Here is a 17,708-nt window from a genome sequence, read left to right on the forward strand (position 1 = left end):
TAATGGTAATTTCGGTTTTTACTTCTTACCTGATTTGTTTGTCCATTTGCCTTGTTTACTGCTTGTGGATTAAATTTGAACTAATGATGTGAAAGCATATACCTACTGACTTTAATCTTTTGAGTATATTTTGTGTATTATGTTTGCATCAATATTTTCATGTGTGTTTCCTGACTCAGTATTTGGTAGTAAGGCCCATTTCTCTAATCCATTAAAATAAAAATATATTGTACCTCAACTATCATTTGTGTGTTGCTTAGATAGACTCATTTCATAATGCTGCATCTAGTCCTCTAGTCTGGTAGACAGGGGACGAATATCTACGGAGCGAACAGAACTTTTGCCGCCAATATATGCTGCCTTCAAAGTCACGGAACTTTCTGGCACTTGCCTATGAAAAGGACCTGTTAATCCTTTCGAGTACTGCAAAATGCATCTGTGTCACTGTTACTAATAAATAAACATATAAAAACATTATATATATGCATAATACTAAAATTTTCATACTTGTTCGGAAAATGTAAACAATGGGTCATTACTGAGAGTCACATAACATTTACCGCTCGGTGTTGACGACGTGCGCATTATGTTATGGTCGCTCCGTAGACATTCCAGTGATAGTGAGTGGGAGGTAGTAAATGAAGACACAGGCAGCTGTCTACAGAGTGGTTTATTACATGACTCAACAGTAAATAGACGGTGAGTGCGGTACTACGGTAGGAGCTACGGTCGCGCTACGAGTGGTGTCCGGCGGGCGGCCTACGCGGAGGGGGCGCCCGCGGGCTGCTGCGGCTGCTGGTGTGTGTCGCGGCGCCTGCGGCCGGGCCCTGCTGCGTACTGAGCTGCTGCCAGGCCCATCAGGTGCTTAGCCGCCTGCGCGCCCGAGAAGCCGCGGTTGATGCCCAGGTCCAGGCCGCGCTTCGCCCTGCAACAAGTTCCGTCACAAATGCAGACCTGCAACAAAACAGCACTCGGTGTTACGTATCACTCCACCTCTCGTAAGAAGCCAGCGAGCTCTCGCTGCAAGATTAGAGCAGATTCGGTCTCTCCCCGTGCAGAACGTTTCAGGCAGGTCCTACAATGCGGCTGTGGCTGGCTGGAAATCGGAATAGTCATCTTTACCCCGGAAAGGTTCTTTGCGAGTCGAAAACCGAGCTATCAAACTCCCGAACGTCGATCTTCCTCGTGTCACCTGGTGCAAGTTGGACATGGAGAATAGCTGATACTTTATATAGCTGGGAATGGCGAGACTCTCCAAACTGTCACTGCAGTGAGGTGTAGTCTATCTGTATGTGGTTTAACAACAAAATTCGGAAAACACCGAGGAAGCAAACCGTGTTGTGCTCTCGGTTCAAATGAGAAAGAGCAAATGACGACTGGCTAAAAATAGTGAAGATCTGTGCGTTTGTAAAAAGATCGATTCGCGAAACATACAGCTGCCACCGTTATACCTTTTGCAAAACAGAACTCGCCGAGAATGCGAGAAAATTTCGGTCCTACGTAAAATCGCTAAGCCAGTCTAAGGCTTCTCTCCAGTCACTCGTTGGCAATAGAAGACAGAGAAAGAAAAGCCGAAGTTTTAAATTTCGCGTTTAAGAAATCGTTCACCCAGGAGAGTCGTACAAACATACTGTGGTGTCACCGCCAGACACCACACGTGCTAGGTGGTAGCCTTTAAATCGGCCGCGGTCCGTCAGTAAACGTCGGACCCGCGTGTCGCCACTATCAGTGATTGCAGACCGAGCGCCGCCACACGGCAGGTCTAGAGAGACTTCCTAGCACTCGCCCCAGTTGTACAACCGACTTTGCTAGCGATGGTTCACTGACAAAATACGCTCTCATTTGCCGAGACGATAGTTAGCATAGCCTTCAGCTACGTCATTTGCTACGACCTAGCAAGGCGCCATGTTCAGTTACTATTGATATTGTGAATAATGTACAGTCAAGAGCGACGCTCATCATTAATGGATTAAAGTTAAGTATTCCACCAGCTACGTCCGTTTTTCTAAATTCTAATTTCCTTGTCCTGTTCCAGACCCCACGTCAGCCTGCGTGAGCTAAAACGCGTGCCTTTCGGCTTCCTCTAGTAACACGGTGTTGGCCCTCCTGCCAACCACAACACATACCGTCGATTGACATTAGCACAGACTCCCGTACGGAGGACATAGTAATAGGCATCCCTGGCGTAGATAAACAACTGAAGGAGTTGATAACAAATAAGTTACCACGTCCAGATGGATCTCGATTCGATTTTACTCTACGGCATTGCGTTTATTGCGAATCTCTCACCCATCGCAAGGTCCCAAGCGACTGGAAAAAAGTGCAGATGACTCTTGTGTATAAGAAGGGTAAAATAATGGATTCGCAAAATTACATACCAATATCATTAACACGGATTTGCTTAAGAATTTTTGAGCACATTCTCAGTTCGAATACAATAAGTTTCTTTCTTTGAGACGGGAAAGCATCTGTCCATGAATCAGCACGATTTTAGGAAGCACCGCTCATGCGAAACTCAACTCGCCCTTTTCTCATGTGATGTCCTGCGAACTACGAAAGAACGGCAATAGGCCGATTCCATATTCTTAGGTTTCCGACAAGCATTTGACACCGTGTCCCACTGCAGACTGTTAACGAAGGCACAATCATGCGTAATAGGTTCCGCGAGACTTCTTACGTAACAAAACCCAGTTTGTTGTCCTCGACGGCGAGTGTTCATTAGAGACAAGGGTATCGTCAGGTGTGTCCAGGGAAGTGTCGCAGGACCGCTGTTATTTTCTATATACATAAATGATATGGCAGACAGGGTGAGCAGCAATCTGAGAGCTGTTTGCTGATGATGCTGTGGTGCACCGGAAGGTGTCGCAGTTGAGAGACTGTAGTTGGGTAGAAGATGACCGAGGCCAAATTTTTAGTTGGTGTGATGAATGGCATAAAAATGTGAGTTATTCCAGATTAGTGGGAGAAAAACCCCGTAATTTTCGAATTAGACATTAGTAGTGTACCGCTTTACAGAGTCACAGTGATTAACTATCTAGGCGTAACGTTGCAGAGCGATATAAAATCGAAAGAGCATGTAAGGATTGTAGTAGGGAAGGCATAAGATCGACTCTGATTTATAGGGAAAATTTTAGGAAAGTGTGGTTCATCTGTAAAGCAGAGCGCATATAGGACACTAATACGACCCATTCTTCAATACTGCTCAAGTGTTTCGGATTCGCACCAGGCCGGATTAAAGGAAGACACTGAAGAAATTCAGGGGCGTGCTGCTAGAGTTGTTACAGGTAGATTCGAACAACACGCAAGTATTACGGTCTTTCTCGAATGGAAAACAGATTCTTCACACTGCTTGCAACGTAAAAAATGAAGGAATAATTGCCGAATACTCTGTCCCGGATTCTAGACTGTTGTTGTTGTTGTTGTGGTCTTCAGTCCTGAGACTGGTTTGATGCAGCTCTCCATGCTACTCTATCCTGTGCAAGCTTCTTCATCTCCCAGTACCTACTGCAACCTACATTCTTCTGTACCTGCTTAGTGTATTCATCTCTTGGTCTCCCTCTACGATTTTTACCCTCCATGCTGCCCTCCAATGCTAAATTTGTGATCCCTTGATGCCTCAAAACATGTCCTACCAACCGATCCCTTCTTCTAGTCAAGTTGTGCCACAAACTTCTCTTCTCCCCAATCCTATTCAATACCTCCTCATTAGTTACGTGATCTACCCACCTTATCTTCAGCATTCTTCTGTAGCACCACATTTCGAAAGCTTCTATTCTCTTCTTGTCCAAACTAGTTATCGTCCATGTTTCACTTCCATACATGGCTACACTCCATACAAATACTTTCAGAAACAGCTTCCTGACACTTAAATCTATATTCGATGTTAACAAATTTCTCTTCTTCATTCACGATTTCCTTGCCACTGCCAGTCTACATTTTATATCCTCTCTACTTCGACCATCATCAGTTATTTTACTCCCTAAATAGCAAAACTCCTTTACTACTTTAAGTGTCTCATTTCCTAATCTAATTCCCTCAGCATCACCCGACTTAATTTGACTACATTCCATTATCCTCGTTTTGCTTTTGTTGATGTTCATCTTATATCCTCCTTTCAAGACACTGTCCATTCCGTTCAACTGCTCTTCCAAGTCCTTCGCTGTCTCTGACAGAATTACAATGTCATCGGCGAACCTCAAAGTTTTTACTTCTTCTCCATGAATTTTAATACCTACTCCGAATTTTTCTTTTGTTTCCTTTACTGCTTGCTCAATATACAGATTGAATAACATCGGGGAGAGGCTACGACCCTGTCTCACTCCTTTCCCAACCACTGCTTCCCTTTCATGCCCCTCGACTCTTATAACTGCCATCTGATTGCTGTACAAATTGTAAATAGCCTTTCGCTCCCTGTATTTTATACCTGCCACCTTCAGAATTTGGAAGAGAGTATTCCAGTTAACATTGTCAAAAGCTTTCTCTAAGTCTACAAATGCTAGAAACGTAGGTTTGCCTTTTCTTAATCTTTCTTCTAAGATAAGTCGTAAGGTCAGTATTGCCTCACGTGTTCCGACATTTCTACGGAATCCAAACTGATCTTCCCCGAGGTTGGCTTCTACCAGTTTTTCCATTCGTCTGTAAAGAATTCGCGTTAGTATTTTGCAGCTGTGACTTATTAAACTGATAGTTCGGTAATTTTCACATCTGTCAACACCTGCTTTCTTTGGGATTGGAATTATTATATTCTTCTTGAAGTCTGAGGGTATTTCGCCTGTCTCATACATCTTGCTCACCAGATGGTAGAGTTTTGTCATGACTGGCTCTCCCAAGGCCATCAGTAGTTCTAATGGAATGTTGTCTACTCCCGGGGCCTTGTTTCGACTCAAGTCTTTCAGTGCTCTGTCAAACTCTTCACGCAGTATCTTATCTCCCATTTCGTCTTCATCTACATCCCTTCCATTTCCATAATATTGTCCTCAAGTACATCGCCCTTGTATAAACCCTCTATATACTCCTTCCACCTTTCTGCCTTCCCTTCTTTGCTTAGAACTGGGTTGCCATCTGATCTCTTGTTATTCATACAAGTGGTTCTCTTCTCTCCAAAGGTCTCTTTAATTTTCCTGTAGGCAATATCTATCTTACTCCTAGTGAGACAAGCCTCTACATCCTTACATTTGTCCTCTAGCCATCCCTGCTTAGCCATTTTGCACTTCCTGTCGATCTCATTTCTGAGACGTTTGTATTCCTTTTTGCCTGCTTCATTTATTGCATTTTTATATTTTCTCCTTTCATCAATTAAATTCAATATTTCTTCTGTTACCCAAGGATTTCTATTAGCCCTCGCCTTTTTACCTACTTGATCGTCTGCTGCCTTCACTACTTCATCTCTCAGAGCTACCCATTCTTCTTCTACTGTATTTCTTTCCCCCATTCCTGTCAATTGTTCCCTTATGCTCTCCCTCAAACTCTCTACAACCTCTGGTTCTTTCAGTTTATCCAGGTCCCATCTCCTTAGATTCCCACCTTTTTGCAGTTTCTTCAGTTTCAATCTGCAGTTGATAACCAATAGATTGTGGTCAGAATCCACATCTGCCCCTGGAAATGTCTTACAATTTAAAACCCGGTTCCTAAATCTCTGTCTTACCATTATATCATCTAGCTGATACCTTTTAGTATCTCCAGTATTCTTCCAGGTATACAACCCTCTTTTATGATTCTTGAACCAAGTGTTCTAGATTCTAGACTAACTAAATTAAAAAAATATGTAAAAACATGTTGTAAGAGAAGAGAAGCAATTTAGCAGTAGGATTGAATTTTCTCATTTAGAGAGGTAAAGGGCGATCTGTTTACTTGTTAAAAACCATTCAACATCCAAGACCGCATAATTTTTTTATATTTAAGATAATCGGTTTCCAAGAGACTATGCTGTCATCATCAAGTCTTAAAATCTTTTTGTTGCAAAACATGTTCATTTTACTCTGACGTCACAAACAAGTGAATTCGCACTGTTTAGAACATGTCCAGCATATGTAAACAATTGTGCTTTAGTGTACCACGTTTGGATATAGCTGCCGGCCGGAGTGGCCGTGCGGTTCTAGGCGCTGCAGTCTGGAGCCGAGCGACCGCTACGGTCGCAGGTTCGAATCTTGCCTCGGGCATGGGTGTGTGTGATGTCCTTAGGTTAGTTAGGTTTAATTAGTTCTAAGTTCTAGGCGACTGATGACCTCAGAAGTTAAGTCGCATAGTGCTCAGAGCCATATATATAGCTGTTGCATAAGGTGCTTTACGTTTTTTAAATATTTTAGCAATGACAAACCATTTATAATGTACCGTTTTTATGCACTTAACATTTTGTGTGTGATGTCAGCGTAAAATGAACAAGTTTTACAACGAAAAGGTTTTAAGACCTGAAGATATCATAGTCTGTCGAAACCGGTTGTCTTAAATAAAAAAATATTTTATGCGATATGGGCTGTTGAACGGTTTTTACTTGTAGGAAGCAAGATTATGGAGTCTATATGAAGATAGAGGATTGTAAAACGTGGGATGTACAGGCTAAGAACCCTTTCCTCAGAAAAACAAAATTCTCTGGTGCCTAATATTGATCGGGATTAAGCAAGAACTATCTAACATTACCTATCTAGAGCACCTCACAGTACAAATGTGAAAAATAGGCAACAAGAAATTTTCAGAACTAAACATTAGTAGCATTTGATAAGTGACGCTACAGCAGGGCGTTAAAATAAAATGAAAATACAAAATGTGAGAAGAACACTTTTCAAGTGGAACAGGCAAGGAAATATGGCAGAGAAATATTCTTACTAGAGGAAGGAAGTTGGGGATGGGACATGTCCCAGAAATATAGGTTTATTTAATGTGTAAGTGAAGGGATCATCGCCTAGTACTCAAACTAAGAATACACTGGGTGCGAAATAACAATTTGACCGAAGGTGTGGAGCAGAGAGTCAGGACCAAACGAAGAAATTTGACTACCGTAACTAGGGGTCGCAGTTTTTGCTTACGGCGCTATTTCTGGTTGAAAACGGTGATCAGTTTGAACATTTGCTACGATGCACTTACGTTAATTAAGTGGTAACAAATCTGTGAAGAAGGGCATACTCATTTTACATTTACTTTGACCTTTCTAGGACATAATGAAACATGGAAAATGGACATGTGAGTATTCTGATTTCTAAAGAAGTTCTGTAAGGTATGTCAGCTAAGTGCGATACACGTGTTAGTGATGCTGTAAGTTTTTCGTGTTCTCATCGTGACGATTAGCTGGTCCACATATTTTGTTTACGTATACTTTTCTGTGAGATACATTTGATTTTGAGTAAAGGCAGCCATATGTCAGATTTCAATTACGTTCCTATAGCGCTGAATATGTGGAACTGTGACCCCTAGTTCCTATGGTCAAAGACCTTTGTTTGATGTTGTCTTTCTGCTCTACATTTATGGTCAAACTGTATTTCCGCAGCACGTATAAATATTGAACTACACTTGAATTTTACCCGCGAATTAAATGTTCAAAGGAATTTTGGGTTGCAGCCGGTCGTCGTTTGCTCCACTCCACGATATTTCGGCTGGGGACCTGCCCGGTATCCCATCTAATACTCACTACATGGGGAAACGTTTCGGCAGTCTTCGGTGGTTCACTTGACGATGACTGACAGATGCCGACTCAAAACATTATAGAGCGTAGTAAACTGCGACTGACTGCAAGTCTGCAATTACTTTGAACATTGATGTATATATCATAGAGCATCGATGATATCGTTTGGAAGAAGAAGAGATTCGGTCAGACTTGGGAAAAGCTGAGTACGGCACGCTAGATCGTCTGCAGACTGCAAAACAAAAAACAGGTTATACTCTTGTACTGGAAAAATGTTGGAAGATTTCGTTGTAGTATTCTTGTAGCCGAAACTTTCTGCCAAGATAGCCATTTCTACACAACTTGCGGGTAAATCTAATATATCAGAGAAAGGAGAACCCTGCTTTTTACTGAAACATGTTCTTCCAATATGAAAACGTCGTATAGTTATTTAACTTTGCGAGTCGTAAATGGAAAGCTCTCTCACTGTCTTTGTTTAGTAGAATGTGAAAAATAACGTAAATCCACGCACTAGGTATCTAGAATACTGGTAGTAAAAATAATGGAGCTGAAATTTCGGAAAGAAACGTTGTCTTGCTTTCGTAAATCCTAAACGATAACGCTTAATTGCTAAAAGAGGCTTGTGTCTTACATAGCAATTAAATCCGGCTCTGAAATCAGTAATTACATTCTTATCACATTTCCGCTGATCTCCACGTACTAATTGTTCTTTCTCGTCTGATAATTCAGTATCCTGTAGATATTCGTCGGAGAGATTGCTGCAAAACCTCCGACGTCTCTATCTGGAAAAGAAATTCTTCCACAGAGTCCGGGTTACGATATTGATCTCAGACGTCATTTGCCTAAACACTCTCCGCACCTATCAGGCAACTAGGACTCTTAAGACTTTTTACGGAAAGGGAACAACCTGTAGACGACGGAAATACCAGTGGCGAAGTCTACACGGTAAATTTGGAAATTTGTGATAAGGACTATGGGACCAATCTGCTGAGGTCATCGGTCCCTGGGCTTACGCACTACTTAATCTAACTTAAACTAACGCTAAGGACAACACACACACCAATCCCCGAGGGAGGACTCAAACCTCCGATGGGGAGGGGGAGGGGGGTGGGGGAGCCGCGCGAACCGTGACAAGACACCTAATACCGTACGGCTGCCCGGCACGGCAAGCCTACATGAAATCCTCCCTTTAACAATAGCTAGCTGATCAATAGGTTTTTCCATTCTCACGGATCTATAACGTGAATCTGTTTACTTGTCTGTATAAATATAATACTGGAGCTTTATTTAGGCGTGATACATGTCTTCATGCTGCTATGTACAACAAGTAAACATCGCTGTTATTTTGTTGTCTCATAGATGTATTGAACCCAATATAAAATAAAAAGTTAACTACTTGAAGAGGCACTGAATAACCTAAAGATCAGTACATGTTACTCTTCCGTTGACGTATTACACGAAACATTAAAGTCCTTTATTGCATCAGTCACCTTTGGAAAGACAGGGATGAAAAGGATCTCATCAGAGATTACGAGCAGTCGTATCAGAACATGTGACAGACATGATGCCTTCAGTAAGTCAGTATAGAGTCTCATGCTATTTACAGCGCATTCAAGTTGTGCAGTTTGCTGCTCTTCAGATCAGGCTTAAGCAGGCGTACAGGAACCCTCAAAACCTCCACGTTTTATGAAATTCACCAGCATAGCTACTGACTGACACAGCTACGTGAGAACATCAATCAGCTCATGATATTTTTTTTTTGTCTTTTTTATTCCTGCAACATATTCTGCATCTGCAAGTCATGTATGCCGCCCGCTGTGTCCGAGCGGTTCTTGGCACTTCACTCCGGAACCGCGCCGCTACTACGGTCGCAGGTTCGAATCCTGCCTCGGGCATGGATATGTGTGATGTCCTTAGGTTCGTTGGGTTTAAGTAGTTCTAAGTCTACGGGACTGATGACCTCAGATGTGAAAGTCCCATAGTGCTTAGAGCCATTTGTAAGTCATATATGCTCTTAATACTCTAAGATGCTTAATTTAATCTGGTACACACATTCTTAAATAAATTCTCCAATCTGTATCTCTAGTCGTCTTCCTAATAAGTCTGTTTCTTTTTAGGTTTATATCTCTTTGTTACACTACATTCTCCGAGACTATAATCACTTTAATTTTGAAGATGGTTTAGGAACACCACATTCTCATCAATGTATTTGTAATTTCATGAAATAAAGTCAGCCTCTTTTCTGTTAAATTTGTTCCTTATCGAGGCAATACTCTGACTGTTTTCTTTTGAAAGAATATATTAAGCACAAAACTGCAAATGTAAAAATCTCGGGCCGGCCGTTGTGGCCGAGCGGCTCTAGGCGCTTCAGTCTGGAACCGCGCGACCGCTACGGTCGCAGGTTCGAATCCTGCCTAGGGCATGGACGTGTGTGATGTCCTTACGTTAGTTAGGTTTAAGTAGTGCTAAGTTCTAGGAGACTGATGACCTCAGATGTTAAGTCCCATAGTGCTCAGAGCCAGCCATAAAAATCTCGGTAGTTACATTTCGGGAATAGGCTACTTGAACATTGTAGAGACTGTCTGTGTTGAAGTAATTGGTCTATCTGTTCCAAACTGATACGTTAAGCATAGTATGTAATTTCGAAACAGAATAAGTCTGCCTTAATATCTCCAAGATGCACGTCAGCGGAGCGAATTCGGCGTTTACGAACAATCGTTATTTGTAGACGTTGGTAGCTTCTGTTGTGGATTCGGTTTCCACCATTAGGATTCTAGTCGTGTTTCTGCTCCTCTTGTGACAACGAAAGCGACGGGAACAGACATTCTAACTGTTAGTGTCTGTTGCTGTGTACAGTAGAATACTGCTCGTGGGTAGTTTGTATTGCTCTTTGCCGTTCGGAACAGCAGCCAGCTTAACTGAGCGGAGACAATCTCCCAACGATATTTGCCCTCGATACGTAGACCTCGCACTAATCTGCATGCCTTGCGAGATAGCGATGTTTGAGTTTAGAATTTACTTTAGCCACATTCATGCCGGAGGTGGCCAGAGACTGTAGCGGACGTGCCACAGCTCCCCGCTTCCTAAAAGACTTTTTACGAGCAGAGTTCTTTCAGACGCGCCGCCGTATTCATAACGCACTACTAACGAGGGCAATAAATCGCGTCGGAAAGTTTAAAAACAATCACAAAGAAATCTCAACTACTTAGGAATTTCATTAACGGGAAAATAGTGGTATCATAAGAAAAGGATACACGCGAATCTAACCTGCAGAAGAGTAATTATTTTCAGAGAGAGAATCCTCGGGGAAATTATTACAAACCGTAAAGCCTTTAGAGTGTTACCAAGACTATTGTCACTTGAAGTAAACTGCGAAAATTTAATGGTGTTGTGCTGCAGAAGCAATATTTTCCAAATCGCTGAGAACACTCTCTAGCACTGCGGATAAGGTGTAAGCAAAAATCTACAAATAAATTACGTAATGGGCGCATATTTCTTGTTTATATATCACTTAAATTATCATAACTTTGTGAAACAAAGACTGAAGCTGCTTGTATATGTTCGGGGTTGATGTGAAGTGTCGGTTAAATGAAATATTGTACGTTTTGTAGGAGTCGTTACAGTAGTGAAAATCAGTACAAAGAAAGGTTCTTAAGAAAGTCAAGTATCCAGCATATATGTATCGAATTTATTATGAAGGTACTCCATACATATCTAACATAAACGATCATAACGAAATTACATAGTTTCTTTCATAACACGAGTAACAAAAATAAGGCGTTTGCATTTCCTGGATGGAAATTGGTATAAAGGCACTCACTGTCCTGTTGTGGTATTGCATGGTTAGTACTTAGGCTAACACCGTTCTTGTTAATTACCTCAAAGATTCTCTTCGGCATTGAATTTGTTAGGGTTTGTCGATCTTGCAATGAAATTGTCTCCCACTCTTCTCGTATCGCTCTTTTCAGCTCACTTGCGGCCTCAAATTGACTTCTATTTCGACAAACACCAATTGCAAGTATTCCCCAAAGATTTTCACGAGATTCAGGTCTAGGCTACGTACAGACCTGGGCAAGACATCGATATACTTCAAACCACTTTTTTGTTGAACAGAAACATGCATAGATGCATTATCTTCTGGAAACATTAGACTTTCGTTCCCTAGGTCTTATACATTCTAATCCATCCTGTCTCTAGTATCTCAGTGTACATATTAGAGTTCATTATAGCGTCCACCCAAGCAATTAGTTATTTACCTTTAGTGCAGAAGACCAGACAAATCATAATTATACCACCACCAAAATTTCTGCATACTGAAATCCATCCAGACAATCTAAATTAAACTTCTTTTCATCTCTGAAGATGACTTTATCCTATTCTCAAGTCCATGACTTGTTTTGCAGAAATATCCAGTCTAGCCTGTTTATATTTTGGTGTTAGAGCAGATTTCTGCAGTCTTTTCTTGAAAGCAAGATGTTTTCGTTTGACAATATTTCTCGTACACGTCTGGCAATTACTGGTAACTGCAAATCATCAACAAGTCGAGAAGAATAACGATTTGTGGCTCTTGCTTTACGCAATGTAACCGTTTCGATACCTCAGATAACTTTCTACGTTGCCCATATTTTCCGTGTGTCAATATCGTGCGCATAATCTAATGAAATTTTATCAGTGTACTTGAACGGTTAATCTTTTTGACGATTTGACGATTAGAGACTTCCATTTCGTTCTACGCACGATTTTTGCTTTTTCATCACATGATAACTGTCTTCCGCGTGACACTGTCACAATCATGGTTTATGTACGCGATACACATTGTCACTAATGGTGTCTATTTCCCATGTGCAGGAAAGGTAGTACGCACACACTAACACCGCAGAGAGCCGACTTCCATTATACCGAGTTCCACCCTCTACCATCTGAATTGATGTCTTGTTATATACTGTAATACTGACATCAAATGCTATAATCAGTGTACTGAATCTCATACTCTTGTATATACACTGTGCAGAACTATTGCAACCGACATTGTTTATTTTCCTACAAATGTTCATGCCTTTATGCTGATTTCTACTACTATATATGACCTTAGTCCTCGAAAATTTTTCAGTTATAGGAAGGTAATTTGAGTCTGGTTTCTGTTCATCACGTATAGTGAAAGTTTTGTATACATAAGCAACGAGAGGATTAGCAAGACCACACGAGTGAGACACGTAACCGAGTGCAGATTGCTGTACTCAACACATAACGCAGAGCAGTGTTGTAAAATCGAAATATTTTTTCGAAACAAATAGTGTTCAGTTTCGATACCATGCTTCAAGCAATGTACAGTTGTCAGAGATTCTTACACAAGTATTTCATGATAAGAAATAGATCTGAGCCAATGAATTTTCTAACGTTTCGTAAAAACACTTCATACAAGCAGAACACTTATTCCAGCTAAGATAGTTTATGGTCAGTCATTGACTTAGAAGTATTTATCTGATTTTCGTCCTAGGGTAAGTTAAACAGGTGGTTTGGCTCATTGACTTACGCTGGGTCTTCAGCGATGCTGCTTGTCTGTCGCAGCTTGGAAATCAGCTCCAGGATGCTAAGAAGGGGCGCTGTTTGCTCCATCTCGTAGTCTGAGACGTAGTTGTTTCTGGAAAACAGAAAAGGCAACTGTACGCAATATCTTACTATCTCTTGCGCCACATGATTGTTTTTAATTATAATAATTAATATATTCTTCTTTATTGATCGCTTTTTATTTTCATAGACCACACAAATTAAAGCGTTTCGGTTTAACCAATCGTAAGAATCGCTTTTAAAAGTGCAGCGATAGACAGCATCTTGCCGGATTGCTATGTACGAAAACGTACCATTGACAATTTCTATTATGACGGTGAACGCGTATTATAATTTTATTTCATTTAGCGACGTTTTCAACTGTAGAAAAATGTACAATTAACAGCAGCATAAGATAGTAGGATTTTGCTGTAATTTAGGTCGTTTATTGTACATGAGGCCATTGGATTACATTTTAATCGAGGCAGTTTCATCTGAATTTTCATACTGAAAGACTGTCCTAGATTGCATAAAGCTTTTTATTGGCTCAAAAATGACACGTTTCACGCAGGTAGAGCATCATGATGTTATCACGTGCAGTGTGGGTCGTCGGTCATAGCAGCACCGAGTAAGCCACACTCACAAACTCTTAACAGTGTATACAATGCGTGAGTGCGGATTGGCCACCAGCAGTTACCTATGGGGCCATGCTTACCGCTTTTTAGCATGCCCCTACACTGCGCTGACATAACTGACTGACCACAATTCACGAAATAACCTGATGATGCCCTACCCTCTTAAGAAGCGTCGTTTTTGAACCAATAAAGAGCTTTCTGCAACCTTTTACCATAAATCACAACAGAAGGTTGTTGTACTACCACGCCAAAATAAACTGGAATAAATTTCATCCGAAGTTGTTTCCTCCGACTGCATGCTTTCCATTATGAGCAGAGATAAAATTGGCTTCTAATCATTTACTTCAAGTAACTGACCTGCAGACTACCATTTACGTAATATGTGCATGTGAAACATAGAAGTGTGAGTATCGAAGAAAACGTGTAAAACGTAGTAATAGTGAGCACTATCATTCCGAGAGAATTACGAAGAAAGTAATGCACCGCATTTTTTTTTCTCAACCGAAAGCAATTATACGATTTCGGAACGTTACTTGTGAGTGCGCCAAGTTTCCGTCACTTCCGACAGATAGCGTAGCTGCAGGACAGTTTCAAAATGGCGTCTTGACAGTGGCGGATTTACATACAGGCTCACTAGGCACGGGCCTAGGAGCGGCACCTTAAGGGGGGCAGCATTGTTTGCTCTGTACTCATTTTAACCTTTGACGTTTTAAAATAACTGCGCTTACAAACGAAAAATTTTTTTAATATTGTTAGACAACTTGCTAGTTTAAATAAGCCTTAAGAACGAAATTCAACAATACAAGCTTGGAAATATATATAGTTTACTTAGTGACTAAATGGAAATTTAACATTGGGTCTCTGTCTGGTATCATCTTCATGATTGTTCAAAATATTTTGAAGTAAGCTGTCAGGACGGCAATCTACAATACAATATCTGAAACGTTATTATTCCGAGAATGTTGTCGGCTCCTACTTAACCCTACCATATCTTCCCCGTGAAAATACCGGGACCCCTGAAAAGCTGTGATAAACTAATCAGCAGTTTCTTAAATACTGTAACATGTGTGGGCCTCAGTATGTAAAACCCGACTCTACTTAAATTTCTTGTAGAAATTACGGGGAAGTATCAAGTCAACCCTCCATTTCTGTAATTAATGTGAAAGCTCTGTGGTCTTCAGTATCTGTGCTTTGATTTAATGACACCCGTTTAACAAAACATGTTGATGCTGGGAATGTTTTACATTTTTAAACACATGTGTATACGAAAAGAACATAAGCAAAATATCTAATAATGTGTGAAATACACTTCACAACAGTTTAAAAATTTTCTTTATTTATTTACTTTGTTACTTTCTTTGGCGAAAAAAGAAGAAGAAACCAACTTTCGTTTGTCTCATTTATTGTGCTGCAGCCTGCACGATATCAAAGTTCCCACTCTGTGCAATCGAATGGTACGTGGCATTGCAAATTTTTTATTAAACTTCTGAGCTAAGCTTTTTTTTCTTCGAGGAAACGCTATTTTTATTTTATGTTGGAATAAGAGGTGCATTTGCATTTAGACATAACAGAAGTGCTCACACAAACAACACACCACACCAACTGCCAACAAGACTACTTAAACTTTGTAGTCTGTCCACTCTGCACACAGAAACCGCTAAAATGTTATAAGAAAAAGTGGGATAAGAGTCGATCCAGCAGAGCTCACTGCAAGAAATTGCGAAAATTACTTGCTTTTTAAATTAGAGAGACAGTGTCAAGAATATTCAGAACATATTTGCGTTCCGGCTAAAATTCCGGTGACGCGGGAAACAGAAAAAAAATGGCTCAAATGGCTCTGAGCACTATGCGACTTAACTTCTGAGGTCATCAGTCGCCTAGAGCTTAGAACTAATTAAACCTAACTAACCTAAGGACATCACACACATCCATGCCCGAGGCAGGATTCGAACCTGCGACCGTAGCGGCCGCTCGTTTCCAGACTGTAGCGCCCAGAACCGCACGGCCACTCCGACCGGCTGCGGGAAACAGAAGCCAAAAAAGGGGCTACCCCGTTTTCTTTACGAGATGAGCTCCAGCCTGCAGGTGTGCTTCTACTGTTCACTGACAACAGAGAAACAGGCGGCAATGCAATGAAATTATTCTGCATTGTCGTTCTTTCATAGCACAGCCACGTCGAGTAATCCGAGTTGGTCAGTTCATCGCTCCGTGTTTAAAGGAAAAATCTTTGTGCTCGTGTGCCGTGTTTAAAATAAAAAGCTTTGTTCTCATCTGCGGCGCAGTACGATTGGAACTGGATACAGTCTTTCTTTCTTTCCTTTTACAAATTTTTTTCCTTTGTTTTGACTGTTGGTTGACAATTTTGTAAGCGCCTTAACACGAATAACAGTGAAAAAAGCAAACGTGCAAGATTAAGTGGTGCGGAATTTCGGAAATTATCGAAGGAAAGGCGAGAACGAGAAGCCAATGTTCTAAAAACACTTGGCAGAGTAGATAAATTTTTCGCAAAAAATTTTGCTGGTTCGACTGCGAGTTCAAGTAGCACGGATGATATTTCTGCCACTGCAGCTGTTGTAAAAAAAGTAAATACAGACGAAACAAAATTTAAAAATGAGGAAAAGCAAGTTGTTCCTGATTTCAAGTTTCACGAAACTAAGTGTCGAGTCAGACATTACCAAAACAAATAACCTCGTTAGTGATGATCGTGCAGAATGGTGTGTCAATGAATGAACAATCGACATTCTCTTACCATGTGGCATTATTCAAAATTCTAACGGTGATTTTTCTAATTCAAGAAGATCAATAGGCGATAAACCAGACATTTAAACAAAATGTATTTTACCGTAAACTTTTAAATGATGAGTCAACTTTGCCCGATTTTCTAGTATAGTCCTGTAGCACCGGTGCTGTTTTTTGTGCACCATGTAAATTGTTCGGAGGTAAGGTCGCGATTGCTACTAATGGTATTGCAAATTGGAAAAAATATTTCTAATATTTTATATCATCATGAGAATTCACTTGAACACAAAAATTCTGAGTTATCACTCTTTACAAGAAAAAAGTCACTTGGAATAATAGATAACCATTTCGACTTATATGTTGAGACAGAAAAAATGTACTGGGGCAGTATGTTGAAAAGGGTAGTGAAGAAGCTAACAATACGTGGACTTCCCCTACGTGGACACGTTGGAAGATTCCATTCATTACACAATGGTCAATTTATGATGTCCCTTGAACTTACAGCCGAGTTTGATGCTTTTCTCGCAGAGCACATTGAACGATATGGAAAGCCAGGCAGGGACATACAAATTATCTTTCATCAACAATCTGTGATGAAATAATAGATCTTCTTTCTCAACGAATAAGAAGAATTATCATAAGTGAAATAAAACTGGCCAAATATTTCTCTCTAATAGTAGATTCTAATGCAGAAATTTCACATATTGATCAATTATTTTTCACATTGAGAAATGTGAACGAGACTGGTGAACCTGTTGAACGCTTCCTTCTGTTTTTATCAAATCCGGGATACATGTCCGAAAACTTAGCTGAGGCCGTACTAAAGGTCCTGTCTAGAAATTCCATTGATATTACTGACTGTTAGAAGCCAGTCATATGACAAGGCAAGCAAAATGTCAGGAACCTACATTCGTTTGGAGGCACGCATTAAAGAGCGAAATCGGAAAGTGCATTGTGAACCTTGTGCAGCGCATTCTTTGAATTTAGCCGGCACTTGTGTAGTGCTGCACGCTGTTGTCGGGAAGCATGTTCATTTTTCAATGTAGTGCAAAACATTTGTAATTTTTTCTCTGCTTCTACACAGTGCTGGGATAAACGTCTTTCTTTCATGAAACCAGAAAGCAAAACGGTAAAAAGTTTGTCAAAAACACGTTGGTCAGCAAGAGAGGAAG

At 40.7% G+C, this 17,708-nt stretch overlaps 1 protein-coding gene across 1 annotated transcript in view; it reads right to left on the minus strand.

Moving 5' to 3' along the window:
• Positions 1 to 655: 655 nt before the first annotated feature.
• The window catches only part of LOC126469639 (diuretic hormone class 2), a 121,008-nt gene continuing 103,955 nt past the window's right edge, over positions 656 to 17,708 (minus strand). The window contains exons 3-4 of the mRNA XM_050096766.1: positions 13,149 to 13,256; positions 656 to 925 (exon numbers count right to left, since the gene is read on the minus strand). Coding sequence (XP_049952723.1) covers positions 760 to 925; positions 13,149 to 13,256 — 274 coding nt within the window. The 3' untranslated portion in view covers positions 656 to 759. The remainder of the gene's footprint in view (positions 926 to 13,148; positions 13,257 to 17,708) is intronic.

This window comes from Schistocerca serialis, chromosome 3, assembly GCF_023864345.2.
Source record: "Schistocerca serialis cubense isolate TAMUIC-IGC-003099 chromosome 3, iqSchSeri2.2, whole genome shotgun sequence".
Classification (NCBI taxonomy): domain Eukaryota; kingdom Metazoa; phylum Arthropoda; class Insecta; order Orthoptera; family Acrididae; genus Schistocerca; species Schistocerca serialis.